This window comes from Leucoraja erinacea, chromosome 9 (genome assembly GCF_028641065.1).
Source record: "Leucoraja erinacea ecotype New England chromosome 9, Leri_hhj_1, whole genome shotgun sequence".
Classification (NCBI taxonomy): Eukaryota; Metazoa; Chordata; class Chondrichthyes; order Rajiformes; family Rajidae; genus Leucoraja; species Leucoraja erinaceus.
In genome coordinates, this window is record NC_073385.1 from 37,311,297 (window position 1) to 37,332,404 (window position 21,108).

The following is a 21,108-nucleotide window of genomic DNA, read 5'->3' on the forward strand; positions in this document are numbered from 1 at the left end:
CTCCTAAGTCGAACTGCACTTCCGAATTCTCTCTTGCCAGTTAAAAATAATCTACGCTTTTATTCCTACTACCAAATTGCCCGACTCCACAATTTACTATTTTGCTTTCCATCTGCCACTTCTTTGCCCACACTCCCAACCTGTCAAAGTTCTTCTGCATACTCCCTGCTTTCTCTACACTACCTGCCTCTCCACCTATCTTCATGTCATCTGCAAACTTGGTCACAAAGCCTTCAATTTCCTCATCAAAATTATTGATATACAACGTGAAGAGTAGTGGCCCCAGCATAGAACCGCTAGTCACTGGCAGCCAACCAGACAAAGACCACTTTTTGGCCAGTCTTTGCCTTCTGCCATCCATCCAACCTGCCATCCATGCTAGTATCTTCCCTCTAATACCATTGTTTCTCATCTTTTTTAGCAGTCTCACTTGTCACACCTTATCAAAGGCCTAAATATCCAGATCAACATCCACTGACTCTTCTATTTCTCTCGTTTGGCTATTTACTTCCTCAAAGAATTCCAATAGGTTCATCAGGCAAGATCTCCCATTCACAAAACCATGCTGACTTTGGCCTATTTTATCTTGTGCTTCTAAGCACTCAGGAACCTCATCCTTTATAATGGACTCAAAAATCTTACCAACTGCTGAAGTCACGCTAACCGGCTTATAGTTTCCACTCTTCTGCTTTGCTCCTGTAAAAGTTAAAAAAAATAGCGGATGTTTTGTGTACTGTATGTTAGGAATAAAGACCCCAAGCATACTACGGCTGTTTGAACAGTTGTTTTATTTTAGAAATAGATCATACCTTTAAAAAGAAATGTTATAACCCACAGTAGGAAGAATTAACTACTTATTTTAGTGTATTTAATGTGTTTGAGGCTCCACTATTTAGAAGAAGCTGTGAAAGGTTTCACCCAAGCTGTGAAATTGGACCCATTTTTTGCGGATGCATATAATGGACGTGGAAATGTATATATGGATAGTGGTCACCCAGCTGGAATAAAGCAAGCACAGAAAGATTTTGTTCGAGCACTTCATTTAAATCCGAGATGTGTGAAAGCCAGAATCAATCTGGGATACAATTTACAGGTATGGGTTATTAGGATTTATTGCCATAAAATTAATATATAGTTTTAATTATTTTTGTATAATGTATAACAAGATTATCATTTTGTGTTTCTTTTAATTTATTGCTTGGAGATTCATTTGCATTATGTGATATTGGTTAAAAAAGGTTTTCCCCAGTGTGGAATAAAATGTTATTTTGTTTTCAATCACACCGCAGTAACAGCTCTGACAGGCACATCTCATTTAAAATCTCACTTACATGATGACCATATTTCTTGTAGGGTATGAAAAGTACTTCAATGCTTTACCAAACGAAATTGTGTCCAGTTGTTCCAAAATTAACCAGTCACAATGCCATTTACGAAAGCAGCTGGATTAATTAAAATACTACTCACATATTTTTATCAAACTTATGTAGTCTGTTTCAGTACATTTTGGATGCTGACTACTAATTCGGAAGATTGTTTCTATGGACCACTACAGGCTTGGGTAGAGGACACTGCCATTTACATGTTTGAAACCTCCATGCAAAAAGAGCTTTCGATGCCAATGGTGGGCATGTATGAGCTGGATCTGCAGATGGCAGAAACAGTGCAAAGACAGCGCTCCCCCGCTTTCCCTGGCTCCCGCCTTTGCGGTGTGTTTGTGTGTGTACGGTCGGCCGATCCAGCTCACGGTTTCAACACAGACAGTCGATCCAGCTCGATGCTTTCCAGGCGAGTGCCCTCGAGCTTGAAGGTCGAAGACACTCTTCTGAACTCGCGGATTAGGTCGCCCAAGTGGGACAGCCCCTTCAGTTAGAAATTGGCAAGTATGATGTTGTGGGAATTACAGAGACATGGCTGCAAGAGGACCAGGGATGGGAACTGAATATTCAAGGGTATACGTCCTATCAAAAAGACAGACAGGTGGGCAGAGGGGGTGGGGTTGCCCTGATGGTGAGGAATGAAATTTATTCGCTTGCGAGGGGTGACATAGAATCAGGAGATATGGTCAGTATGGATAGAACTAAGGAATTGTAAGGGTAAAAATACCCTAATGGGAGTAATCTACAAGCCTCAAACAGTAGCCTGGACATAGGGTGCAATTTGAATCAGGAGTTAAAATTGGCATTTCGTAAAGGTAATGCTACGGTTGTTATGGGAGATTTCAACATGCAGGTAGACTGGGAAAATCAGGTTGGTACTGGACCCCAAGAAAGGGAGTTTGTGGAGTGCCTCCATGATGGATTCTTAGAGCAGCTTGTACTGGAGCCTACCAGGGAGAAGGCAATTCTGGATTTAGTGTTATGTAATAAACCGGATTTGATAAGGGAACTCGAAGTAAAGGAGCCATTAGGAGGTAGTGACCATAATATAATAAGTTTTAATCCACAATTTGAGAGGGAGAAGGGAAAATCGGAAATGTCAGTATTACAGTTGAACAAAGGGGACTGGAGCCATGAGGCTGCAAAGTGTAATTTTGGAGCACTGACTGATCAGCTGGTGAGAGACCAGCTGATCGAAAAGACTTCTGTCCCGCGGATTAGAGAGCGCCTTCTCATGGAGGATGATGCTCTCACACTCAAAGGCACAAGCGTTAGCTGTGCAAATTGAAAGTGCGATGCATAACGCCGAGGTGCTCAAACAACAGCCGATGGCATGCTTTGAGGGAGCATTTAGTCATGCATCTCATCAGATGAACACAGCACCAGTGCAGGGCATTCAGAGGCAATCAAAACACAATCGCTTAAACAAGCAGTGTCCAAATTGTGGCCGAACACACGCTCCCGGGGAATGTCCAGCATACGGTAAACGATGCAACGCGTGTTCAAAACGTCGACCTCTACAAAAGGTACTTTTCGGACTACCCAGTTGCTCCCCCAAGGGACACTCTTCACGCTTATGATGATTCAACCATACCCACGAGAGGGCTAGTGACCGTTCCTGTCTGCTACAAAGGAGTTAAGCTCGATAGCTTCGCATTCTACATCGCAGAAGGATAGAGTCTGATGAGAGTCAATTTGTTTGATCAACTAGGGTTCAAGCTTCAGTACTCAACTGGCATGAACATCAATGTGATCAGCAACGCGGACTGTAGGCATGAGCACCCCTCCCTTTTCTTGGGTTTTGGGATAGTTAAAGGGTACTGCCACGCACCTTGTGTAGACACATCATTCCGGCCTGTTTCACAACGCCTACGGCGTCTACCGTTTTCCGTTCACGCAGAAGTCTCAATGGAACTGAAACGACTTAAAGGATGGTATCATTGAGCGCATCGATTCATCCCTTGGATATCGAATCTGGTCATCACGCGACGCAAGAACGGTGAACTCGGGCTGTGCATTGATCTCAAATCGGTCAACAAAGCCATCATTCCGGACAAATACCCTCTGCCAACATTACAAGAGCTAGCTGCGTCGTTCCGCGGTTCAACAGTGTTCACAAAACTGGACATGCGCCGAAGCTACCTTCAGGTACCACTAGCAGAACGCTGACAGCATTTGTCAGCATTCACTACACATGAAGGAGTATTTCAGTACCGTAGGATGCCCTATGGACTGTGTTCAGCGCCTAGCGCATTTCAAAAGATCGTGGCGTCGGTTCTGGCAGGCATGACGGAGCACTCAATCTCCTTGATGATGTCGTGGTCCATGGAAGGGACTTGGAGGAACACGTTCGACGAATGCATGCAGTGTTAGCACGAACTGGCTGTGGTTGACGATACATGTGTCACGCGCGGAACTCGAGTGGTTATACCCAAATCAATGAAACACTGCGTGTTACAACTGGCACACGATGGACACCCGGGCATTGTTAGGATGAAACAACGGTGTCGCGAGGCCGTGTGGTGGCCAGCAATAGGTCGTCGCGTAGACGTAGAAGATTTAGTAAAAAATTGTGAAGCATGCATATTTAGTGAGAAAGCAACTATGTCCTGCCCCTCTTCAGCCAATCCCATGGCCAGCCAATCCATGGAGGCACTTGCAAGTCGACATCTTCGGAGAGGTGCAAGCTGCGCCAAGAAGCCAGCGGTTTCTACTTGTAGTACATGATCTCCACAGCAAGTGGCCTGAGATCGCAACTACTTTCTCAGTCACGGCAAGCTCGATCATCGCGATTCTCGAAAAGCTGTTCACTAAGTGGGGACTGCCGGAGGTCATAACGACTGACAACGGGCCTCAGTTCATATCTGAACAGTTCTCCACTTTCCTCGCGAATTATGATATTCAACATCAGTGAATGTCGAGATACCACCCCCAATCGAACAGCGGGGTTGAACGATTCAATCGCGTGGTCAAGGAAAGCATCAAAGCGAGCATGTCGGAGGGAAAAATGTTCGAATAGTCAATCCATATCCTCCTACGATCCTACAAATCCACACCACACACCTTGACTGGGAAAACGCCAGCAGAGCTGATGATAGGGCAAAACCTGCGAACAAAACTGAATGCTCTTCAACCATCATCCCACCTAAATACAGACACAAAAGCGAGGGCGGAAATGATAGCACACAGACAAGCAAAAGGGAAAGCGTACTGTGATGCCAAACGCAGAGTACGAGCACCGCGGTTCAAGGTCAGCGACTGGGTACGAATCAGCCACCCAAACAGACAGCATAAGCTCGCAAGCGCACTCTCCAAGCCGATACAGATTAAACGGAGATTCGGCGAGAACGCCTAGCTCCTCCAAGATGACACCAGATGGAACGCGAGACGTCTAATTGCAAGTAGACAGGGACAGGAAGAAGACGAATTGGACACTTTTCTTTTCCCAATATCCAGCCAAGACAGTGATTGTGGTCAGCACACAGCAGAAACACACAGCAGAGCAGTCTATTCCCGCTCGACGTTCACAGCGACAGAAGAGGAGACCTCAGAATCTGCACGATTATCAGCTGTGAAGCCATAAACGTTATGCTCACTGAGCTGTTATTTTGGATTGATTGCATATGGACATATTTGGGTGGATAACTGGACTTGTATGATCACCTTCATTTACAAGGAGGGAAAAGTGTTGTGTCCTGCAGTCACCACTAGAGGGCCCTGGCTCGAAATGAATGTTTCCTCAGGGAGGGTCCCTGAGGAAGGTACACAAAAATGCTGGAGAAACTCAGTGGGTGCAGCAGCATCTATGGAGCGAAGAAAATAGGCGACGTTTCTGGCGGAAACCCTTCTTCAACAGGGTCCATGAGGAATCTGCAGGGTTTTAGCAGCAGTCATGTTTGGCTTGTTATAAATATACTTTGGGTTCTGGACACCAAGTGTAGTTTGTGAATTATTTAGCCCTCGAATACAACATCCCACCTAGTCTAATGTGATCCTAAAGCTTTGAGGCAATAGTGCATTTCTGTTTCAATGGACACAGAGGATATATTTGCTACATTATTCCCTTCAAAACAATAATAATAGTCTCCGGAACCCCCGGAAATTGTTTTAACCACCCCAAATTCTGCACCTTTTATGGCTTCTGTGGTTTTCTTAACAAACTTAACAAACAAATTCAATGATCAAAGTTACATTGAGGTACAGCACTGAAAAATGCATAAATAACTCCACTGCTCATGCGGATTCATTAATCTCAATATTTTAACAAAATTATTTGATTTCACATAATTATACTATCAAATGCAGTCAAATACCCTGGCTCTCCCTCTAAACTTGGGTTCCAGCTTGGAGTTACAGATCATCTGCTATGTGCCAGTATTTACCCATCCATCCTCATTCCATTATGGGAGGAACAGATATCCATGATGGACATCCACAATGAGATACTGTCCTGGAAGGGCTGATATCTGGCTGTACATTCAGCGATGCAATCTTTAGTATCTGTTTTGAAACTGCAATCTTTCGCGTCTGTATCTGTGTCTGCAATCTTTGGCATTGGTATCTGGCTGTAGAGCAAAGTCAAGGGTATTACCCTAGAATTAGAGGTGACAATAGGTATACGTTGGCAAGTTTGACAATGCTTCCAGGCGCCATAATGCCAATTCAAATCTCTCAAGGCTCGTCAGACAGTGGGCGTGTGCATATCTGTTATGACCTGGGGATCAGACCTGCCAATGCCTCCAATGTCTTGCCAATCTTGACTAAAGTCCTTCCAAAAATCTTAGCAGCTCCAGAAGGACAGGAGTATTCTCCAAGTTGTTTGCTTTCTGTAAGAGCAGTATCATTGGCGTTGCAGTTAATGGTACTTTCTCATGACTCCAGGTGTGATCTTGGATGCTCTCTATATGATGCTTTTGCTTAGCTTTGTGAAGAGAGTCATTTAAGGACTAGAACCCGATCAAGTATAATAGAAATACTTGGCAGGAAATAATGTGGAGGCAGAAGCTATGTTTTGAATCAATGACCTTTGAAATGGATTTAAAAATGCAGAGAAAATGGAGGTGGAGAGTACAAAATAAGAGGTCCATGATAAATGGAATGTAAGAGAGATTGGTGAAGAAAAAGATGATAGTTCAAGGTGAAAGCTGCCACTTAGTTTGCATCAGTGGGATGGAAGATGAATTAAACTTATTTTAAAACCATAGAAATTGTTCAACTTTACATTGCATTTGATTCTTTTTTTAATTGACAAGGAAGCAATTTGCCTTGATGCAAAAAAAAAAGAAATTGTAAAAGTGCTACATCATAAGAGATGTTATTTTGTGAGGAAATCAGAGAAAAGAATGCACTTGTTTTGTACCAAATGGTAACTCCTTTCTTTATGTCAAAAATGACACTATTTAAAAATATCTTAATTTATAAATTAGATATCTAGAATTAAATGCAATTTTAAATGCTTCAAATGGCAGATAAAGTTTTGATTAGCTTTTATTGAATGCCACAAGTTGAAAACAAATAATCTTTAAATTATTTCCTTAAATGGTCGGCATGAATTGAGCTGAAAGGTATGTTTCTGTGCTCTCTAACTCTATTCTTTTCTCCTCTTCAGGTTCTGGGAGCATTTCAGAAAGCCTGGTATCAATTTACAATTACAGCTGATATTGACCCAAACTTTGAGGATGCATATGAAGGTCGGGCAATCGTTAGTCTTCAAATGAACAACACACTTGGAGCATTACACGACATGAATGCTGCATTGGGGGTAAATATGCCTATTACTTAAGGCACAAACTACAGATTATGATAATGCAAAATGCACAATATTGCATGGATTCCTGTGTCAGTTAATAAAATTGTTCCAAAATCCTGAATTATATTGTGGGGCCAAGAACATCTGCGTGGTGCTAGCACAGCTCTGGAAAACTTTATTTTATCGGATTCATTTTAACTTTAAGGGTCTTTAAGTATCTGAATAATCTAGCTACTAATAGGCATATGGTAGAGATAATATTCTGAAGACAATACGTATACTACTGGAATTTTGATGAGATAAATTATTAAAATCTGGACCATCATTTAACGATAGATCACTTGGAGAAATATATGCTAATGAGAATAAAGCAGGATATTTAAAAGGTACATTGACCTCTGTTTGAACAGACTGGAAAGCAATAATTATATTGTCCAGTCATACATTTTGTCACTCCCGCTCGAATGAAAAAAGAGCAAGTAAATTTAGTACAGAAACAGGTCATTTAACACTGGTGGCAGTGTCCAAAGGCCAGGAGATTCAGACATTGGTGAATGTTACACAAAGGCAAATGCTACAGCATGGCAATTGGAGCTGGAGAAAAGTGAGAGCCTCTCTTAGTGGTAACAAGATTACAACACAGTAGCCATTGGTGTTGATTGGTCTCACCATCGACGGCACCACTGTCTTCCCATCTCCCCAGGCCCGCAACCTTGGCGTGATCTTTGATTCCACCCTCTCCCTTGAGCCTCACATCCGCCATGTCATTAAAACCTCCTTCTTTCATCTCCGCAACATCGCCAAACTCAGACCCTCTCTCACACCGCCCGCTGCTGAAAGACTCATCCATGCCTTCATCTCCTCCCGACTGGACTATTGCAACTCACTTCTCCTTGGCATCAGCTCCACCTACATCAACCAACTCCAACTGGTCCAGAACGCAGCCGCCCGACTCATCACCCACACCAAATCCTGGCATCACATCACTGCAGTCCTCAAACAACTTCACTGGCTTCCCATCTCCCACCGGATCACCTACAATCCTGATCCTCACCTACAAAGCCCTCCACCATCTGCCCCCCCCCCATATCTCACTGGCCTCCTCTCCCCCTACCAACCCTCACGGCCCCTCAGATCCACATCAGCCGGTCTCCTCTCCATCCACAAGTCCAACCTCCGCAGTTTTGGGGACAGAGCCTTCTCCAGGGCAGCTCCCAGGCTCTAGAACTCCCTCCCCCAACTGATCCGCAATTCCGTGTCCCCCACCATCTTCCAGTCCCGCCTCAAGACCCATTTCACCTCTGCCTATCCTTAGCCCCACGTGCTGTCTCTTTTCATCTGTGCATTAATTGCCTCATACTGTGTTGAATTCTGTATTTACTTTGTGTACTAGTCATGTCTCTACTATTTATTTCATTCCCCTTACATGTTTTTCCTCTACCTGCTAAATTTTTGTAAGGTGTCCTTGAGACTCTTGAAAGGCGCCCATAAATAAAATGTATTATTATTTATTATTATTACCATACGTTCACTTTAGCCTCGTCGACTAAAAAAGGAGAAAGCATGAATCAATGACTAAACTGATAGCATTTTTGTTTTAGCACCTTTGCTGAAGTTAAATATGCCCTCAATGTTTTTTCTTAACAGACCAAGTTATGATAATTTCATTTGTAGACCTAATAAAAGGAAATCCAATATCAAATGACTAATGGCACAGAAAACAAGTTCAAAACAAACCATTCTAATTTTAGAATTTCAGTTCAGTTAATGAGAGCTTGGAAATCAATTACTCCTAAAAGCGACTACACATTGCAATATTATCTTGGGTTAATGATATTCTTTGAGAAACCAGATCATCTTATCTAGTCAGCACCATGAATACCATCCATTATCCTTGTAGCAGACTATTTATTGTATTCTCAATTGACCCATCAACCACTCAATCACATCAAAATAATCCCAAATGCTATCTTCTTTGAACAAATAAACAATTAATTTAGCAGTGATGTAAACATCATGGGAATAAATCAAATTATACTTAATCATTGAAGGCATAATACAAATGACTTTAACAATTAAACCAATCCCAAAGTGATTTATTCCAAAGAGATAATATATATAAGCATCTGGATAAATAGGGTCTGATTAGGAACAGTCAACATGGATTTGTGCCTGGAAGGTTGTGTTTGACTAAACTTCTTGAATTTTTTGAAGAGGTTACTCGGGGAAATTGATGAGGGTAAAGCAGTGGATGGTGTATACATGGACTTCAGTAAGGCCTTTGACAAGGTTCTCATGGAAGGTTAGTTAAGAAGGTTCAATTGTTGAGTATTAATGATGGATTCAACAGTGGCTGAATGGGAGATGCCAGAGAGTAATAGTGGATGGTTGTTTGTCAGGTTGGAGGCCAGTGACTAGTGGGGTGCCACAGGGATCTGTGTTGGGTCCACTGTTGTTTGTCATGTACATCAATGATCTGGACGAAGGTGTGGTAAATTGGATTAGTAAGTATGCAGATGATACTAAGATAGGTGGGGTTGTGGATAATGAAATAGATTTTCAAAGTCTACAGAGAGATTTATGCCAGTTGGAAGAGTGGGCTGAAAGATGGCAGATGGAGTTTAATGCTGATAAGTGTGAGGTGCTACATCTTGGCAGGACAAATCAAAATAGGACATACATGGTAAATGGTAGGGAATTGAAGAATGCAGGTGAACAGAGGGATCTGGGAATAACTGTGCACAGTTCCTTGAAAGTGGAATCTCATGTAGATAGGGTGGTAAAGAAAGCTTTTGGTGTGCTGGCCTTTATAAATCAAAGCATTGAGTATAGAAGTTGGGATGTAATGTTAAAATTGTACAAGGCATTGGTGAGGCCAATTCTGGAGTATTGTGTACAATTTTGGTCGCCTAATTATAGGAAGGACGTCAACAAAATAGAGAGTACAGAGGAGATTTACTAGAATGTTGCCTGGGTTTCAGCAACTAAGTTACAGAGAAAGGTTGAACAAGTTAGGGCTTTATTCTTTGGAGCGCAGAAGGTTAAGGGGGGACTTGATAGAGGTCTTTAAAATGATGAGAGGGATAGACAGAGTTGACGTGGATAAGCTTTTCCCACTGAGAGTAGGGAAGATTCAAACAAGGGGACATGACTTGAGAATTAAGGGACAGAAGTTTAGGGGTAACATGAGGAGGAACTTCTTTACTCAGAGAGTGGTGGCTGTGTGGAATGAGCTTCCAGTGAAGGTGGTGGAGGCAGGTTCGTTTTTATCATTTAAAAAATAAATTGGATAGTTATATGGACGGGAATGGAATGGAGGGTTATAGTCTGAGCGCAGGTATATGGGACTAGGGGAGAATACGTGTTCGGCACGGACTAATGGGTCGAGATGGCCTGTTTCCGTGCTGTAATTGTTATATGGTTATTCACATGTCTTACTTTCACTACTTGGTGCATCTGAGGAAATGTGACAGATTGCAATAAACACAATTTTACATATGTTGCAGAAGAGTTTAAGGAAAGGATGCTAGAGTAAATCATTTAGTCCCTTTTCCCTGCTCTGCCATCCAATATGATCACAGCTGATCACTTTGCTGCACTATCCTATCATCCTGTGTGTCTCCCTCGTGTCCATGTTGTTCAGGTTTTATAACCAAGCTAGTCCCATTTCCCTGTATTTGCCTATATTCCTCAAAACCTTACCTAATCATGTAACTGTCTAAATGTATTTTCAACATCACTATTGTACCACTTAGTGCGTAAAATAATTTGTCACACACATCTCTTTTAAACTTTCCCATACTCAATGTAAAAGCTATGCCCTCTAGTTTGTTGTGTAGGAAGGAACTGCAGGTGCTGGTTTAAACAGAAGATAGACACAAAATGCTGGAGTAACTCAGCGGGACAGGCAGAGTCTCTGGAGAATAGGAACAGGTGATGTTTCGGGTCGAGACCCTTCTTCAGCCTCGTTAGTCACTGTACCTACTTGTGTTCTCGCAAGTGAACTTCTTCCCACCCTGCTTCCTGTAAAGACTATCACCCTACTCCCAATTCCTACATCTACGCCGCATCTGCACCCAAGATGAGGGAGTTCCATACCAGGACACGGGGGTTCCCTTCTTCCATCATAGATGAGGCCCTCACTAAGGTCTCCTCGATATCCCACAGCTCCACCCTTGCTTCCCCTCCCCCTATTCTCAACACGGACGGAGTCCCCCAGTCCTCACCTTCCAACCCTTCAGCCGTCGCATAAAGCACATAATCTTCCCATATTTTCGCTACCTCCAACGGGATCCCACCACTAGCCACATCTTTCCATCTCCACCCTTTTCCGCTTTCCACAGACACCGTTTCCTCCGCAACTCATTGGCCAAATCGTCCCTTCGCACTCAAACCACACCCTCCCCAGGTACTTTCCCCTGCAACCGCAGGAGATGTATCACCTGTCCCTATACCTCTGTCCTCGACTCCGTCCATGGACCCAGACAGTCCTTTCAGGTGAGGCAGAGATTCACTTGGACCTCCTCCAACCTCATCCACTGCATCCGCAGTTCCAGGGTGGACTCCAATTTATCGGCGAGACCAAATGCAGGCTCGCCGAATGTTTCACTGAACACCTCCGCTCAGTCCATCTAAACCTACCTGATCTCCCGGTTGCTAAACACTTTAACTCCCTCTCCCTTTCCCACACTGACCTTCAGCACCTCAAATTTTGCTTGGGCAGCATACACCCTAGCGATATGAACATTGCATTCTCTAACTTCAAGTAACCCTTGTTTTCTCTCTCTCTCTCCACCCCTCCTCCTTCCCTGCTGTCCTACTGTTTCTGACTACAGTCTATCTGTTTGATTTGTTGTTAACTTCTCCCAGCTAACAATGATCTATTCTACATTTTCCTTGAACTTGATTCCCTTTGTCCTGTTTGCACACCTTACACTTCCATATCTATGTATCTCCCTCTCCCCTGATATCAGTTTGAAGAAGTCTTGACCTGAAACGTCACCGATACCTTCTCTCCAGAGATGCTGCCTGTCCCGTTGAGCTACTCCAGCATTTTGTGTCTATCACAAGTAAACAATTGATTCAGCATCACGATTTCCAATAAAAACATGTGTTTTCAGATTTATAATTTTTTTATTTAAATAATTTTCAGTTACTACAGTGTATTGTGATCTCGGGTCTCAGATTGCTCTTAAAGGCTTCTGTATAGTGTAACTACATTTAATTCACGGAAACACTTCAGATTTTTGCTTGTCTAATCAAAATAATGTTTTACCCCTTTATCCATAAAATAATTTCTAACTACACGCAATTCATTGCATTTTTTGCACTTACATTTCCTTCATACCTGTATAAAATAATATCTCAGTGCAATTTGAAAAGCTCAGCAACTTGTAGAAAAATTAATACAATGAAAAATAAGAATGAAAAATGACTGATTAATAAGTGCTTGATGGTTGTCAATGGACATGGTGGACTAAAAGGTAAGTTTATCTGCTACACCTCCCTTTGAATGCACTGTGTACCTCCATCATTGTGGTGATAATATCACAGAGGTTTCCATCTCAAGGCATCCCAGTTTTATTACTCCAACAGTTCTAACACGGGTTTCCCTTATTTTGGCTTAGATTCAGTAATTCATTGCTGTCCACAAGTATATATTGGAGCTGTCAGAACTGTTTGTAATGCTGGACTGTTTTTTCTCCATCCCAAATGCTTGTTGTTAACTTCATTTTGCATTATTATTACAAATAAATTAGTTCACTTAAATATAGTATATCATTTCAGATCGCCAAATCAGCAAAGTTGTTTACAAATCGTGGTGTGATTAACCAGTTTATGGGAGACCTACCTGATGCTATGAGAGACTATACAAGAGCAATAGCTCTCGACCCCACCTATTCACTGGCTTATCTCAACAAGGCCAATCTTTACCTCTGCAACAGCCAATTTCAACAGGTATGACATTTTATCATCAAAACTATGTTAAACTTTAACTAATTTACCACATGATTAACTTTAGCACACTCTGCCACTTTTCATGTAGTCATCATTAGCCCAAAGGCTGACCAATATTTAGTATTTCCCTCCATCTGGAAAAAAAGTTTTTCATATCTCAGCACATCTCTGGCATAGGTTTTAAAGATTTCTTACTTTATCTCAATAATGAGCTATTAATAGCCAGCATAAAAGGACACTATTATCTGCAAGTCATATCCCATCATACCCTAACTTGATGTATTTAGTCATATTCTATTACGAGTTCATGTTTTCTGGCTTCTTCAATGTTGTTCAGTTGGCGAATTGTCCACTCTTGTATCCTAATTTGCTGTAGAAATTCAACAAAAACACATGTGAACTGCAATCAGTCCTTTTTTTGAAAAAAATCTTTGCAATAGAATTGATCACCAATTTGTACCAGTATTAAGATTTATTTCAGTGCAGATAGTTCAGTCGTAACCTGCGACCCCCTGCTACAAATTAGATACAACTCGTTGGATGAATAACGGAACATTATTTGCATTACATAAATCCTATGGATTTGTGAGTCTGAAATTCTTTAACCCTCAAACCATCTTTTCCTCTTTCACACAATTGTTTTTATAACACTATTTTCTGTAATGTAACGTTCCTTAAAACATAGACCATAGAAAAGTAAAGCACAGAAACGGGCTTTATGGCCCACAATGTCTGTTCCGGCTTTGGAAAGCCACTGCATCGGTTTGGGTAACTATTGCAGGCATCATTCAGAATAGTGTTTGGTCCAACTTGCAATTTGTGTTTTCACATTGCCCAAGTTTGAATCCAGAGCCAAATTGCTAGAATCACTCTAAACCAAAGTAAAAATGTGCACTGTTCTTAAAGCCAAATATAATTGCATGTTTTTAAAAAAAAATGTATATCATTCATTTATCATGACAAAACATGGCTTTACCTGCTCTCTCGGCAGTCTTCTTCTCTTTCTAGTTTTCCTTTTGCTGATAGATTTCTCAAGAAGCCTTGAATGAAAACTAGATGATGATTTTTGAGAATATGATCTGGATGTGTTCCTAGGGGCAACTTCAGTCTTTCCACTCACCTTGACAGGCATGAATGGTGTTGAATCATCTTCTACAGTGTTTTTGGTAGTAGTGTTCTCTGCATTACTGGATGGGCAAGCCTGTTGATTCTCTGGTGTGGTTGGAAGACTTTCTTCAAAGATTGTTGACAGCATTGTTCTTTTAAAAGATGTAAACTTGCTTGCAATCCATTGGTTGGCCCCTGTTTTACTGTTAATGTCATTAATTGCGCTGGGTGTTGTATTCTCAGGATTTTGAGGCAACATTTCCTCAGAACTTTCATAATTTATCTTTGCATAGTTGGATGCAGGAGAAGTTGTAGACATTCTGGACTTCGATAAAATTTTATTGCGAAACATTCTGTGAATCCAAGTCATCATAGTCTATCCAGGAAACCTTTACACTTTTTCCCACCGAGTTCTCAGTCTCCTCAAAATACAATTCTTCAGGAGTGCTACATTTCATGGAGGATTTACTTCCAGCTCTCAATCTTGCCATGTTTTAAATGCCACTTTTTCTTTTGTTAATTAAGGAGAGAAGAAAACAAATGTAGCATAAGAACATGGAACAGTACAGCATGGGAACAGGCACTTTGGCGCACAGTGTCTGTGCCGATCATGATGCAAAGACCAACTCTTAACTATATTGGCTATTTAAAAGCGTCTTAAACACCACTGTCATTTCTTCCTCCACCACCACCCCTAGTTATGCGTTTCAGGTACCCACTACCCACTATGTAAAGAAATTGACGTGCACATCTCCTGGAAATTTTAGATCTTTTAATTATTTTTTTATGAACTAAAACAAAACGTTTTATCTGTTTAAAATGTTTTAAAGAATCATGGGATTGTCAGGCTGATTCTTCCTGAAGTCACTTTCAAGATATTGAACTAGAAATAAACCCCACACGCAGTTTTTTCCACAAAACTCATGTATTAGTCATCATTTGGTGTCTCTTGGTTCTAGGGAGCGTTGAGAGATTACAGCAACCTTTTCTGCAATATCCAAATTTGCTTCCCTGGGCGACATGAAATACCTCTCATCCAGATCTGATGAATCAATTGCTTCAATGGAGACAGCTTTTTAGTACCTATATCTCAACAGTTTTCATCCCATCCATTGTTTCTATTATCTCCCCTTCAACCGAGATGTTGGCGATATCATTCTCCTCAGTAATGCCTGATAGGGAATACATTTATGGGATTACAACAATGCCTTTTGCTGCTATACACATTGATTGCTACTTAAATCTCTAATTAGCACTGTTCCTCTTCTTATACCTTACATTTACATGCCAGGGTAAGACTTTTGGATTCTCTTGAAGGTACCTGCCATTCTCCTCTCATACTTTTCATCTTATTTCCCCTCGTCTTCTACATTCAATCTTGCTTTCCTTCTTTAATCATCTTTTTCCTTTCACTTTAGTTCCCCCTTGTGGGATTTACCAGTTTACACCCAAAACATCAGTTCTTTGAAAGTCACCATTTTCAGTTATGGTTTCAATTTATCCCCAAGTCTATTACCTGGAGTATTGCGTACAGTTTTGGTCTCCAAATCTGAGGAAGGACATTATTGCCATAGAGGGAGTGCAGAGACGGTTCACCAGACTGATTCCTGGGATGTCAGGGACTGTCTTATGAAGAAAGACTGGATCGGACTTGGTTTATACTCTCTCTAGAATTGTGGAGATTGAGAGGGGATCTTATAGAAACTTACAAATTCTTAGGTAGTTGAGGGGGGCTATATTTAACAGGCTAGATGCAATAGGGAAGGTTGTGGCTTCCCGGGGGTATGGAGTTAGGGGAGTCCAGGACAAGGGAATGGCCACTGCTTAAGAATAAGTGGAATTATTTTTTGCATAAATCCTTTAAAACCGAGATGAGAAGAACTTGTTTCACACAGAGAGGGGTGAATCTCTGGAACTCTCTGCCACAGAGGGTATTTTGAGGCCAGTTTCATTGGCTATATTTTAAGAAGGAGTAAAAGATGTGGCCCTTGTGGCTAAGGGGATCAGGGGGTATGGAGCGCAAAGGGAGGTACGGGATACCGAGTTGGATGATCAGCCATGATCATATTGAATGGCGGTGCAGGCTCGAAGGGCCAAATGGCCTACTCCTGCACCTAATTTCTATGTTTCTATGTTTCTACTCTCAAGCTCTGTGCCGAACAACTGGCACCGGCTGACACAGACATTTTCAACCAGTCCCTGCAAACCTGTACTTCCCCTGCCTGCTTCAAAGCCTCCACTCTTGTCCATGCACCCAAAAGGGCAAGGATTACCAGTCTTAATGACTATAGGCCTGTCGCACTGACATCTGTAGTCATGAAGACCCTTAAAAAGCTTGTGCTGGCCAAGCGGAAAAATATCACGTACCCCCTTCTGGACCCTCTGTAGTTTGCATATCGGGCCAATAGATCTGTAGATGACGCAGTCAACCTGGGCCTGCATTTCATCCTCCAACACCTAGACCACCAGGAGACCTATGCGAGGATTTTGTTTGTTGATTTTAGCTCTGCATTCAACACCATTGTGCCAGAGCTACTACACTACAAACTTTCCACAAGTTGACTGTTCCTGAACCCCTCTGTCAGTGGATCACCAGCTTCTTGACAGACAGGAAGCAGCATGTGGGGCTGGGAAAGCACATCTCAGACCCGCAGACCCTCAGCATAGGAGCACCACAAGGCTGTGTACTCTCCCCTCTCTTCTACTCCCTCTACACCAATGATTGCACCTCCACTGACTCCTCTGTCAAGCTACTCAAGTTTGCGGACAACACAACCCTGATTGGACTGATCCAGGATGGGGAAGAATCTGCCTACAGACAGGAAGTGACACAGCTGGCATCCTGGTGCCATCGCAACAACCTGGAGCTCAATGCTCTTACGACAGTGGAATTGATTGTAGACTTTAGGAGAGCTCCCCTTCCCCTCCTCCCACTCACCATCACCAACACCACAGTCACGTCTGTGGAGTCTTTTAAATTCCTGGGAAATATCATCTCCAAGGACTTCAAATGGGGGGCTACCTTCGACTCCACAGTCAAAAAGGCACAACAGAGGATGTACTTCCTGTGGCAGCTGAGGAAGCACAATCTGCCACAGGCAATGATGGTACAAGTCTATACGGCCATCATAGAGTCTGTTATCACCTTCCCCATCATGGTCTGGTTTGGCTCAGCCACCTAGCACGGCATCCGGAGGCTGCAGCGAATCGTCCGATCAGCTGAGAAGATTATTGGCTGCAAGCTTCCCTCCATTGACGAACTGTACACTGCAAGGGCCAGGAAGCGAGCGGGTAAGATTATCTCTGACCCCTCTCACCCTGGCCACAAACTCTTTGAATAACTTCCCTCTGGAAGGCGAATCTGGACCGTCAAAGCTGCCACAGCCAGACATAAAAACAGCTTTTTTTCCACGAGTAGTAGTAGCTCTACTCAATTACCAAAAATTTGAAGCCTCCTTTTGCTCTGGTATTTAATTCACATGTTTAATCAATAATGTTTTATTATTAATGTTTAATGTTTTATGTGTCATTTCTAACTGACTGTTGAGACTTGCGGGTGGAGCACCAAGGCAATTTCCTTGTATGTGAATACTTGGCCAATAAACTTATTCATTCATTCATTCATAAAACACTCTTGACCCTTGACCAAATATTTCAAATCCTAATTACTAAACAGTTCCTTCATAGAAAATGGTGAATAGCATAAAATCTAAAAGGTAAACAAGTAGTTTATAACTGAAGTAACGCATGAATCTGAAAAACATATTGTTTATATTAAGATCTAAAAACCAGGTTAGTAGTGGTTCAAATCCCCAAGGTAAGATATATCTGTGATTTTCAGTAATTAAATATCATATGAAAAGTAATATTTTACAAAACAAATTTGCTTTAAACATATTTGTTGTTAATTATCAGGTCTTTCTCTGGCTGTGTTGCATCCGTAGTGATGATTTTTTGCATAGCTGTTTAATGCTGGTTCTTGTTTACAAATGGAACACATATTTATAAAAGTTATCAATTCAGGGGGTGTTAACAAGAAATTACACAAAAAGGAATAGGTGATATTCGGGTCAGGTCAGAGGGTCCGAAGAAGGGTCCCGAACCAAAATGACACCCGTTCCTTTTCTCCAGAGATGCTGCCTGACCCGCTGGGTTACTCCAGCATTTTGTGTCTATCTTTGGTGTAACTCAGCATCTGCAATTCCTTCCTACTGCAACTATAGGGTGATAGATGAATGGAACTAGAATATGGGTAGGAGTTGTGGATGAACACAATTTTATGAAAGTAGGAATATGAAAAGATGGCATGAAATGTATTTAACCAATTCACTTAGAGGTAACAGGGGCATATGATGTTTTCAGCAGTAGATTAGATAAGGAAAGGTGGAATCTGGCAATGTTATGCAATGTAGATGCACATATAAGAGATAATCATGACACCAATGTAGTGTAAAGTCAAGTTCATTTTAAGATAGTTGCCAGGCTGTGAGAAGTCTTTGTGTTTGTAGAATAAATGCTTTGCAGCTAAAAAAAGCTCTGCTTTTTCAGTAACAAATAATCAACAAGTAGTCTTGTAGACTATGTGGTGAAAGTACAGGGTTCAAGAGAAATAGTGAGTTAGAACAAGTCAGAGTACATATAGAGTGAATGCCCTTGATATTAGAAGACCGGAGAATGGGATTAGGAGGGACAGATAGATCAGCCATGATTGAATGGCAGAGTAGACTTGATGGGCCGAATGGCCTAATTCTGCTCCTCTCATATGACCTTTTGGTATCTGAGTGGCATTTTATCTGCAATGAGTCCAAATTACAGATCGAGTCACAAATGTTTGTGCTGGCACTGATCTTCAGCATACCAGTCACAACTATAGTTGGCTTTCCCGGTACAGTTTAATTTGCCTGTTGACAGTGCTTAAGGGGAGCATATACTGCAGTGCATTCTGTTGGAAATCAGAAAAAAATAAGCGAATAAGTTGTCCAATTCAAATTTTGCTCCATTAATTAACCACCTAAATGGCGAAGAAGAAAAATTGTCTCCGTACCTATTCTGTAATGCCTTTAAACTAATTTGGCTACAATTAATATTATTCCCCAAGTGCTCTATATAGTATGTGAGGTTGCACGTCTCATTAATAGCTCTATACACTTTGCTTTAAGTGTATAAACATTTCAAATTGACATGACAAATTAAGAAAGGACGCTAACATATTTGAAAAGATATACATTGAGAAATATTCAAAACTTGGGACCTGTTAGAGACAGTTTTGTCCTTTGACAAATTATGCTTTACTGCTCAATATCTGATTCATGATTACTAATTATTGACAGATATTTTGTAGTTCTGTGTTAACAGTATGTTTTGTGTGCGAGTGCTGGACAGAATTATTCCAGATTCTGTTAAATGGAAAAAATGTCAACACTGAAATGTGACAACTTTTAATTATCTCAGTACTATTACTTTGCAGGCCCATGATCAGTACACCAAGGCAATCGATCTGCAACCAAGAGATGAATCTGCTTTGCTGAATCGAGCAATTTGTCGTGTTATGCTTAAGCTTGTCAAAGAGGCACTGGAGGACTTTGAAGAAGCTATTAAACTTAGTCCTTACTCAGCTCACATATACTTTAACAGAGCAAACCTCTTTGCCACTCTAAAGCAGTACCAAGATGCTGATAAAGATTATTCACAAGGTAAGAAACAGCATAGACATTTACAGTATATATTTTTAGCAGTGGGATAGGTCCTGTAAGATGCAATGAAATGTTCTAATAAATGTTCTCTGCACTTCATGTCTATAATCAACTGGATATTTGGAAATTGATCCAGGAATATATTATTCACATGCAGTTGCTCATCTGCACAACAACAAGTAATAATAATACATTGTTGTATTGGTTGCCCTGGCAATTCAAGTGCCTTAGTGCTAACAGATCTTTTGTCCAATATTGTGTTGGATATACATCGTTTACAATTGGATAAACAATATTTACATCCGAAACTTTGATCATACCATCTCTGATCCTCTTTTTCAGTTTTGTCAAGTGAACCAAATCATTTGCAGCTTTGTTTTTAATGCCATGTTTGAAAACTCATCTTATCCATCAAGAAGGCTACCTACCTATATCTCTGGAGTGCTCCCCAAGAGCTTGCTTCAGTTTCTTTACCTCATATATTCCCAATTAATGAACTACACAATTCCAAATAACCTCCAACATCCAAATTCCAGCTTTATTTATGTTTAGAGTTTATGTTTAGAGATACAGCATGAAAACAGGTCCTCTGGTACCACCGTACACATTGACTATCAATCACCCGTTCACACTAGTTGAATAATATCCCACTTTCGCATCCTACATACTAGGCACATTTTATAGAAGTCAATTAACCTATAAACATGCATGTCTTTGGGATATGGGAGGAAACCGGAGCACTGGAGAAAATCCACAAGGAGAATCTATAAACCACACACAGACAGCAACCGAGGTCAGCATCGAACCCAATCTCTGGCGATGAGAGGCATCAGCTCTATTGCTTTGCTACTGTATTCTGCCTACTTGCCCATCAATCCCTGGTGAATATTTTCAAGTCAAAATGATTATTCTAATCTAAAAACCTCTGCAATCCTCTTCATTTACGCAACTCCTCCAATTCTCTAATCATCTATTGCTGTGTATTGTCCCACCTTCCAAAGCACCACTGATACTTGTGCATTCAGTTGCCCCAAATTTTCCCTTTATGAATTATTTATCTAAATCTCTGTCTTAGCACCTGAAGAGTATACAATCAGACCTTCTAATTGGCGAGTCCCATATGGCTATAACTTTGGAAACAGTCAGGCAGTCATTAAACTTTGATGAGAATAATTCTCCAAAGGAATGTAAGTGAGGCCCTAGATCCGTTCTATAAGGGGGA

The 21,108-nt window shown here is 41.4% G+C and overlaps 1 protein-coding gene across 5 annotated transcripts in view; it reads left to right on the plus strand.

The window, feature by feature from the left end:
• The window catches only part of ttc6 (tetratricopeptide repeat domain 6), a 162,003-nt gene that overhangs the window by 137,433 nt on the left and 3,462 nt on the right, over positions 1–21,108 (plus strand). For all 5 annotated transcript variants that reach the window (XM_055640545.1, XM_055640546.1, XM_055640547.1 and 2 more), the window contains 4 exons: positions 883–1,093; positions 6,988–7,140; positions 12,916–13,086; positions 19,661–19,886. In XM_055640545.1, coding sequence (XP_055496520.1) covers positions 883–1,093; positions 6,988–7,140; positions 12,916–13,086; positions 19,661–19,886 — 761 coding nt within the window. The remainder of the gene's footprint in view (positions 1–882; positions 1,094–6,987; positions 7,141–12,915; positions 13,087–19,660; positions 19,887–21,108) is intronic.